Source organism: Arachis duranensis, chromosome 3 (genome assembly GCF_000817695.3).
Source record: "Arachis duranensis cultivar V14167 chromosome 3, aradu.V14167.gnm2.J7QH, whole genome shotgun sequence".
Taxonomy (NCBI): Eukaryota; Viridiplantae; Streptophyta; class Magnoliopsida; order Fabales; family Fabaceae; genus Arachis; species Arachis duranensis.
This window is the reverse complement of record NC_029774.3, coordinates 73,904,385-73,914,906: the sequence shown is the minus strand read 5'-3', so window position 1 is coordinate 73,914,906 and position 10,522 is coordinate 73,904,385. Positions and strand designations below refer to the sequence as shown.

General features: G+C 41.4%; 1 protein-coding gene across 1 annotated transcript; it reads right to left on the bottom strand.

The window, feature by feature from the left end:
• Positions 1 to 8,303: 8,303 nt before the first annotated feature.
• Positions 8,304 to 8,765, bottom strand: LOC107479519 (uncharacterized). The gene has a single exon (XM_016099647.1). The coding sequence runs from the start codon at positions 8,763 to 8,765 to the stop codon at positions 8,304 to 8,306; it is 462 nt and encodes a 153-aa protein (XP_015955133.1).
• Between the last annotated feature and the right edge of the window lie 1,757 nt (positions 8,766 to 10,522).

Here is a 10,522-nt window from a genome sequence, read left to right as displayed (position 1 = left end):
GGGATTGCCAACCGAAAGTCCACCATCAAGAGCTACTTTGAGACAAAGCATTTAGTAACCCAAAGAGGAACAAACAGAGATGAACAAAACGAGCTAAATGCCTGTGATGTGTGTGTGCTAAGGAGAGGCTTGAGCAAGTAAGCCCATAGGGGTGTTTCAACACCTAGCATCTTGAACCAACTGGGGCGGGAATGCTGGCTGAAAGCTTACTCTAAAAAGTCGCCTTACCACATAGCATTAAGCCTCAGCCAAGAAAAGAACAAGAAAAGCTAAGGACCAAGGAATAACAAGTCTCATTTTTTTTGTGATTCAAGTAAGGATCCAGAGGAATGTTGATGCCTCAGCCACAGAATAAAAATCCCTAAGATACCATGCATAAAAACCCCATTTACCAGTATTCAATGTCTTCCAATAAAAGGCTTATACACTTCTCTGCTTCTAGTAATTTTTCTTATGTCTTACTGCTTGCTTGGGGACAAGCAAGATTTAAGTTTGGTGTTGTGATGACGAGTCATCTTAGCCTAGTTTAACTAGTCTTTTTCTTTGTTTTCATTTAGTTTTATGCACTTTCTTAAGCCATAAGTAAGCCAATTGGGTTGAAATTCATGTTTTCTTAGATTCAATCAACCATGGATAAATTGATGCATTTTCATGAGTTTTTGTGCAATAATTGCTTATATATCAAGAAGAAGAAGAACTCTCATGATTATAGCATAGCTTTGATGCAATTGTTGATTGATGATAGGTGACCAAAAGGGCTTGAAGGAAGGTTGAAGCAAGAGGCAACAAGAAGGCCATGAAAGGAAGCAAAGGAAAGCAATGTTGGAGCCAAAGTTGGTGCTCCAATGTTGCTTGAAACGTTGCTCCCCATAGCCTGAAGGGGTATACGTCCAACGAGAATAACTTGAGCTACAAATCTCCAAATGAGGTGATTTTAAAAGCATTGTAAAATAGGAATCAAGAGCTTTCCAAGCATATATGGCACTACATGGTGGATATAAAAATTGAGGGAGAAAACTGCCCCGAAAAGTGCATAAACAAACATGACACCAACCTGTAGTTAGGCCAGCTGACCTCTGCACCTTCGACGGAGTATAACTCGAGCTGTGGAGATCCAAATGATTCGCTTCCAACGGCATTGGAAAGTAGACATTCATGGCTTTCCAACAATATATAATAGTATGGGGTGTACAGCACGTTCAAGCTTCCGAAACTGGCAATGTTCGCAACATTTGCGCCAACGTTTGACCTCAAACGTTGAGGCAAACGTTGGCGCCACAAAGAAGAAAAATAACACTCTTGGCAGCGACGTTTGAGCCAACGTTTGACCTCAAACGTTGAGGCAAACGTTGGCGCCACAAAGAAGAAAAATAACACTCTTGGCAGCGACGTTTGAGCCAACGTTTGACCTCAAACGTTGAGGCAAACGTTGGCACCTAAGAGGAGGCAGGGCGAGCTTTTGGCAATGACGTTTGAGCCAACGTTTGACCTCAAACGTTGGGCCAAACGTTGGCCAAAAAGAATGCATGGGGATCCACGTTTGAGCTCACGTTTGACCTCAAACGTTGAGCCAAACGTGGATGATAGCAAAGTGAGGCCTGCTGCATTATTTCCCACGGCAACGTTTGAGTTAACGTTTGACCTCAAACGTTGGCTCAAACGTGAGACTTGCATGGCCGGTTCATAAGTGGATTTCTTCCCAACACCTAGAGCAATCAACAGAGGCTACTAGCAACCCAATTCCATCAAGGCCAAGGCCCAATTCAAGGCTTGAAGATCATTAGAAGAAAGTGTATAAATAGCTTAGGCTTTGAAGTTTTAAGCAGCTTTTTGAATTGTGATTTTTGCTAAGGAACTTTTGGAGAGAGCATTTGACAATTGAGAGAGTTTCTGGGAGGAGAATTGAATTCTAATTTAACTTCCTGTCAACACAAATTCACACAATCAACACTTGATTCGCTTGACTAATTCAACCACTAAACTAAAGTTGCTCAATCTTTCAATCCCTGTGGGATCGACCTCACTCCCGTGAGTTTTATTACTTGATGCGACCCGGTATACTTGCCGGTGAGTTTTGTGTCGGATCGTTTTCCGCACATCATTAGGGTTTTATTGTGGGCCTTGGTCCAAATTGTCACCCAAGTTCCAATTTTTGTGCATTCGGCCCAACTTTGGGACAAAATCTTTAAGATTAGTATTTTAATTCGTATCCTAAATAATTTTACTTCCCCAAATTATGAATTACAATTTATTAACCTTCTTCACTTATAATTAATGGTCTCATTCGCACTACCGGATAGTTTAAGTCGGTACTGCCGATTAAATTACCGGCACGCATCCTTACTCATTTTTTGTAGATAATTATATTTTTCCACTCGAAAAAATCCTCCAAATCCAATGATCACCGTTAAATTTTGAAATTATGAATTCTAAATTTTTTGACCACGTCAGCCCATACATAATTAATAACCATTTAACCAGGTTTTATATCCTAATGATGGGTTGAATTCACTACCCTTCCCCAATAATATTGATGAATCCGCTCTCGCAAGTGCACCAAAATTATCATCAAGTGTTAACCCATAGTGGAGTGGGATCGTATCCATAGAGATTGGTAGATTTGAGCAATTTTAATCAATTGGTGAATTAGTCAAGCTCAATAGAATAAGTTGTGTGTGTAGAATTATAAATGGTAGAAACATAAATAACAAAAGAAATAAAAGAAATCAATAAAATGTAGAGATGGAAATAACAAGAATGTAAAGGGGAATGGGATTTTGCAGAATGTAAGTAAAGCTATAAAAGAATGGGAGAGATAAGAATGGGGAAATTTATTGAGATCAGGAGATATTGTCTCTTTGGATTAATTCCAGCTCATATCCTCTTCAATCATGCAACTCATTGACCTCTTGGCAATCATGATTGATTGAGCCCCAATCTCTTGGTGACTCAATCTCTCAGATCTTGATCAATAGCCAATTCCTTGGTCTAATTTCTCATGAAGAGAGATATGCTTGGTTCCTGATTATACCACACATCATTATAGGTCCACGTAGAGGGAGGATTATATGTCACCATATCCAAACACCAAAACCCAGATTCTACTCAAGTGTGAGAATGAATTTCTAGCATGGTTTCATGTTTCCTTTTCCAAGGTTCTCATGAAACCCATTTTGCATTCAATCTCTTTTCCAAGTTAATTGAACACTAAGCATTAAAATCGAAATTCCTTCTAGCAAATCAAAGAAAAGATGAAGAGAAGAAGAAATTCACTATCATTAATCCATCAAGTTCAATAGAGCTCCCTCTCTCAATGAGAGGGAATTTAGCTACTCATAGCTCAGAGAGAAAGTACAAAAGATGGAAGAGATAAAATGTCATAACTAAAAAGTGAAATCCCCAAAAACTAAACTCTGTGACTTCCTAACCTCTTTTCCAATACTTCCAAGGGTATTTATACTTCTCCTATATCTAGAAAATAAAAGAAAATTACAAAAGTGAAAAGAAAATTACAATTTGGAGGGAAAAGAAACTCAACAAATATGATATTCCAGCTGGCGTGTGACTGGCGCTTCTCCATTCAAGTTGCACGCCGTCCTCTGTTTCACCCCTAGCGTGCCGTGCCTTCGAACCTAAGTGGCACACCCATGACATTTTAAAGGGCAAAGTAGCCTGGTGTGCCACGCCTTCGAACCAAAGTGGCACGCCCAAGGCATTTTAAAGGGCAAAGCAACCTAGCGTGCCACGCCTTCGAACCAAAGTGGCACAAGCAAGGTCACTTCCCTTATCTCTATGCTTCTGGAGATTTGTACCAGCGTGGCACGCCCAGGGTCTGGCATGTCACGCCCTTCTTAAAGCTTCACCCCCGTGCCGGCGTGCCACGCCTCGCCATCCAAGTGGCACGCCTGAGTTCATTGGCTCCTCTTCTTCCTCTCTGGAAAATACTACCAGCGTGCCACGCCATGAGACCGGCATGTCATGCCCTTCATTTGCTTCATCTTGTTGCTGGCGTGCCACGCCTCATCTCCCAAGTGGAACGCCTGGGTTCACTGGCCCTTTAACTCCTCCTCTGGAAAACACTACCAGCGTGCCACGCCATGAGACTGATGTGTCACGCCCGTCATTTGCCATGGTCCCAGATGTTGGTATGCCACTCCTGGATGTTCAAGTGGCACGCTAAAGTGAGATAATTAAGCTGGCATGCCACGCCTTCGATACCAAGTGAAACGTCCAGCTCTATTTGGCCTCCTTAGGTGCTGGTGTGCCACGCCTTGTTGCTCAAGTGGCACGCCTTAGTGGGACTTCGTGAGCTGGCGTGCCACGCCTTTGATACCAAGTGGCATGCCCAGCTTTTGCATTGTCTCCTTATTCACTAGCATGCCACGCCTTGTTGCTCAAATGGCAGGCCCATTCAATTGTGGATCTTATAGGCTTGGCGTGCCACGCCTTAGTCCTCAAGTGGCACGCCCAAGTGAACTCTGGGGCTGGCGTGCCACGCCTTCGACACAAAGTGGCACACCATAGTGATGGCTCTTCTAATAACGAATTCGCGTGCCACGCCTTGCTCCTGGCATGCCACGCCCCTTTGATGGTCTTCAATTTTGCTCTCTGGAATGTTGTACCAGCGTGCCACGTTAATACACTTTTGTGGCATTTGTTCCAAGTGGCACGCCTGCTTCACACGCCCCACTTGTTTTGTTGTTTTCTTTCCCATTTTTGATGTCTTCTCCACCTGAAATCCAACACAAACTCATTTCAAAGCAATGTACTATGATATTCATCAATTAAGGCATGAATTGCAATGATAAAATGAGATTACGCCTCTTCTATGGTCCTTTTTATGCAAGAAAAAGGGTAGATGATGTAAGTCATCACAACACCAAACTTAAGCTTTGCTTCTCCCAAGAAAATCAATGTGAGTGGTCTTTTTGGTGAATTGAGACTTGGCCTTGGATGTATGCACTATATAACTAGGAATCAGACTAAGTGCTCAACACATGCATGAGTGCTTTGAATATCACAAAGAGCTCCTAGATCCATAAGGGGTTTTCTAAGTATGTGTCTTAGGGGTCCTTTTCATTGATTGTCACCTTGAAGTAGTAAGGGTTAACTCTTTCTTTCTCTTTTGTGGTTCTTTTCTATTTATTGACCACAACTCTAAGTGTTTTGTCTCAAGACAATCCTTTAGTTAGGCTTTCAATCAACACTCCCAAGTCAGTTGACTTTAGGGTGCTAGGTGTTGAAACACCCTGAGAATTTACTTGCCCAGGCCTCTTCTTGACACATCTTCACGACAAGCATCTACTAGGGGTTCTAACTCTTTTTGAGTTTTTCGATATTTCATTTCCCTCCTTAGTAGTTGATGCTCAGAGTCTTGGGTCTTTGTTGCTTACTACTTCTTGGTTCTATTGATATTCAAGGAACACCCCTTAACTTCTACTTGTCATGCCTTCTAGGACTAGTTACTTTTCATGACTCATTTTTTTCTTTTCACTTCATTCAAGGTTCTTCACTTAGTCTTTTGTTCCTTAGTTCTTTTGAATAAGCTTTCTTGGTCTTAGTCTCATTTACTCTTGTTCACACTCACAACAACTCTTATGGAAACAAACTCTACTTTATTGATGAAAATGAAGACTACAGTTATCATTGCATTTTCTTTCTTGCATATCAAAGGACTCACAAAAGACTTCAAACAAAATAAAACATAAGCTATCCTAACATTATCAATTATTCTCAAACATAAAGTAAACAGATAAAAACTTAAGCAAAATTCAGAAATTTGGGAAATGTCAACCACGGAACTCAACAACCTTATGCAGCTTCTTCAGTTCATTGGCCTCTTACCTTTGTCCTTCTTCTTGGTGGGGGAGGAGTCATCTCCACCCTTTTTGGAGGATCTTCTTGTGCTTTCTTGTCATGGGGCTTCCAGAAACCCAGCCTCACCATATAATCTCTTTCATCCTCCTTATGCTTAGCTAGGACCTCTTCTTGTCTAGCACTCAATTCTTCTAGCCCTTGCATGAAAGTTGGGTATCCGGGCTTGATGGCGGCCACAACATTACACAGGTGATTCAGCTTTGCCTGTGTGTTGATATCATATCGTCTCTTTGAAATGGTCCGGGCATCATAGAGATGCCTAAACTTAGCAAGGTTCCTCTACTGCCATTTGTTTTGCTCCACCACCTTGTTAAGTGCACTTCGCACCTCACCCCAATCAAAATCCTCTTGCTGCTCCTTCCTTGCTTGCTCAAAACTTCCTTGGAGGTTGTGTATTTTCTCATTCACTTGGTTCTATTGCTCCCTTTGGATACTTTGAAATTGGTTGACATCTTCCCTCAATTGATGCATATCTCCCTTTATTTGGTGCACATCTCCTTGCAGCTGTTCCCAGTTCATTCCTTCGGGAAATTGTTGGTATTGTTGGTATAGTGGTGGTTGAAGCACCAGAAATTGTGGTTTCTCCTCTGCCTCCTCTTCCTCTTGTTGTTGTGGTGGCGGCACATGAGCGTGAGCTCTATGCTCTCTAGCCCTTTGAAGTGGATTGACGGCCAACACCTTGGCCATCTTCTTGGTAGTTATAGGCTTATCTTGCTTCACCAACACCTCATCAATCACCTTCTCAACTCCAGCGTCATCACATAGCTCTTGTATGATGTTGGGGAATGGCAATCTTGTGCTCTCGTTAGTGCTTTTCAGTATCTTGTTGATGTTGTTGGCAATCAACTTCCCAACATTCACGTCCTCTCCCTTCATTATACTGTATATAAGTACAGCCCTCTCCTTGGTCACCTCAGATGTGTTTGATCTAGGGATCAAAGACCTTCTCACAAAGTCTAACCACCCCTAGCTTGGGGGCTCAAGTCCCTTCTCCTCAGCTGGTTGGGTTTTCCATCTTTATCATTGATCTACTGCACATTTAGTACACAATTTCATTCAGGATTTCATCAAATCCTGGGTCTGGTTGCTTCATCCTCTCCTCATAACAACGAGTGGAGTTGACCCATTTCACTATCAGCACCCTTTCTATGTTAGAGGGACTATAGTCAATGGTCTTCCCCCTCACATAACTAATATACTTATAAGTTTGCCCTGGCTGTGGCACGGCATTAGCATAAAACTCCCTTACCACACCTTCCACCACTTTCTTTGGTGGGTTGCAGAAGAGTCCCCATCCCCTGTTGTTGATCTCAATGTTGATCTCAAGGTGCTCATTCCTTCCTAGTTGAAAGCCGACCTCTGGGATGATCTCCCTCTCACTCACCCAACCATAGAATTGGTTTTGGTTAAATGCTGAGAGGAATTTGTACTTATTAAAGTTTGAGCTTGAGGAACCTGAGGTTGGTTCTTTGGTCTTTCTTTTCTTTGAGGTTGAGGATCTTGGTGGTGCCATTGGGTGGAGAGAGAGAGTGTGTTTGAGGGTTCTGAGATATTAATGGAGTGTTGTGAAGAAACACAAGCAAAACAAGGTTTTGCCTCAACACTAAACTTAGCACTTGATTGTCCCAATCAAGTAGAGAGATAAAAAAAAAGAAGAACGAGAGAAGAAAGAAAGGTCTCTGTGAGTTTGTTATGTGGAGGGAATGGGGAGGGTAGAGGATTTATAGGAGGTTATCTATCAAGTGGGCCCCATTCAATCTCCTAAAAAAAAGAAAATGAAAACCCCATTAGTAATGACAAAATGATCCTCCATATTCCTTTTTAATGCTAGTGAATGGGATTGCAATTGATGGGTGTCCCTTGGGACACTAAACTTAATTTATTTGCATCTCAATAAATTGGGTTCATCATTGGGTTTTTAATGTGTTCATGGGGAAGAAATAATTTTAATTCTTTCACATTCTTTGCGTCTAATCTCCCTTGAACACATTAAAATTCTCATTCAGGCCTCCACTAATGTATTAAATGCTTCCACATTAAGTGGTATTGGGCTTGCTGATTAATTCTCGTATGGTAGTGGCCACACCAAACTTAATCTTTGGGCTTACTCCTAAAACTTTAATTTATCCAAATGCTTGTAAGCCTAGATCAAGTTGGTGAGTGGCCACACCAAACTTAGCTTTTTAGCTAGTTCTTAGCCCAATCACTCATCATCATTAGTAAATGCTTTCATCCAGCTGCACTTCCAAAAAAATAGCACACAATTAACTCACAAAGCTATCTTAACTATCAAAACTGAAATTAACTTCCTAAGCTAATATTTACAATCTACTTCTAATAAAGCAATAAATCAAAAGGATATAAAGTGTTGGGTTGCCTCCCAACCAGCGCTTCTTTATCATCACTAGTTTGATGTTCTTCCTCTTTCAGTTGAGGTAGTAGCTCACTCTTCTTTCATCCAGTGAGTCCCTCAGGTAATGCTTGAGTCTATGGTCATTTCCAGTAAAGGTTCTCTGTGTTTTGTCCTCCATGAGCTCCACTTGACCATAGGGGTACACTTTGATGATGGTGAAGGGTCCAGACCATCTAGACTTAAGCTTCCTAGAGAAGAACCTAAGACTAGAATTGTACAATAACACCTTTTGTCCTTCAGTGAACTCCCTCTTTGCTATCTTTTGATCATGCCATCTTTTTGTGTTCTCTTTGTAGATCTTTGCATTTTCATATGCTTGGTTCCTAAATTCTTCCAGCTCGTTGAGTTGCCTCAGCCTCTTTTCCCCAGCAGCTTGCTCATCAAAATTTAGTAGTTTTAGAGCCCAGAAGGCTCTATGCTCCAGTTCAACTGACAAGTGGCAAACCTTGCCAAATACTAGTTGGTATGGTGACATCCCAATGGGGGTCTTGAAGGCTGTCCTATAGGCCCATAAAGCATCGTCTAGTTTCTTAGACCAGTCCTTCCTTGAGACTACCAACACTTTTTTCGAGGATCCTTTTTAGCTCCCTGCTGGAAATCTCTGCTTGCCCGTTGGTCTGCGGATGATAAGGGGTTGCCACCTTGTGTTTGACTCCATATCTGAGAAGGAGTGCTTCCAGTTATTTATTGCAGAAATGTGTCCCTCCATCACTAATGAGTGCACTGGGAACTCCGAACCTGCTGAAAATGTTCTTTCTCAAGAAGCTCATTACAACCTTGTTGTCATTTGTGGTGGTTTAGGGTTTGACACATAATCTATAGCCACAGGTATATAGCCACAGGTATATAACTATTTGAGTAGGAGGATGGGAAAGACCCCATGAAGTCAATCCCCCATACATCGAATAGTTCTAGCTCCATTATAAATCTCTGTGGCATCTCATTATTCCCGGGTAAATTGCTAGCCTGGTGCACAAAATTGTGATCATCAATGGCGCCATCAACATGGTACGCTCAATTGCAATCTCAACTCTTTATCACAACTTCGCACAACTAACCAGCAAGTGCACTGGGTCGTCCAAGTAATAAACCTTACGCGAGTAAGGGTCGATCCCATGGAGATTATTGGTATGAAGCAAGCTATGGTCATCTTGTAAATCTCAGTCAGGCAGACTCAAATGGTTATGAATGATTTATGAATAATGCATAAAATAAAGATAGAGATACTTATGTAATTCATCGGTGAGAATTTCAGATAAGCGTATAGAGATGCTTTGTCCCTTTCGTCTCTCTGCTTTTCTACTGTCTTCATCCAATCCTTCTTACTCCTTTCCATGGCAAGCTGTATGTTAGACATCACTGTTGTCAATGGCTACAGTCCCGTCCTCTCAGTGAAAATGTTCAACGCGCTCTATCACAGCACGGCTATTCAGCTGTCGGTTCTCGATCATGTCGGAATAGAATCCAGTGATTCTTTTGCATCTGTCACTAACGCCCCACAATCGCGAGTTTGAAGCTTGTCACAGTCATTCAATCCTTGAATCCTACTCAGAATATCACAGACAAGGTTTAGACCTTCCGGATTCTCTTGAATGCCGCCATCAATTCTAGCTTATACCACGAAGATTCCGATTAAGGGATCCAAGAGATATCCACTCAATCTAAGGTAGAACGGAGGTGGTTGTCAAGCACACGTTCATAGGTGAGAATGATGATGAGTGTCACGGATCATCACATTCATCAAGTTGAGGAACAAGTGATATCTTAGAATAAGAATAAACCGAATTGAATAGAAGAACAATAGTAATTGCATTAATACTCGAGGTACTGATGCCAAGGCATCTTGGACTAGTTTCACTAGCATTTTTCCGTTAGTTTTAGTTGTTTTATGCATTTTCTTGAGCTTAAAGTAACCAAGAATGGTTAAATGAACAACAAAGTAATGAATCATCCAAACAGTATAATTTTGATGCAAATTCCATGAGCTTTTAGTCATATTCTTGAATGCTATGAATGGAAGATTTCTCATGAAATTTTGCAAGACTTTGATGCAATTGTTTGGATGATTTCAGGGAAGAAGAGGGTACGCAAGGAAGCAACAAAATCAATAAAGGAAGCTTGAAGATCACATGTGGAGTTTAAGTTCCAGTTTAAGCTTAAACTGGAACTTAAACTGCCAAGCCATATAATGCTGAAAGTGGCATTTAACCTCCAGTTTAAGGTTAAACTGGA

Coding starts and splice junctions, on each gene's coding strand:
- LOC107479519 (XM_016099647.1), bottom strand. CDS start 8,765: ATGTCACCATACCAACTAGTATTTGGCAAGGTTTGCCACTTGTCAGTT.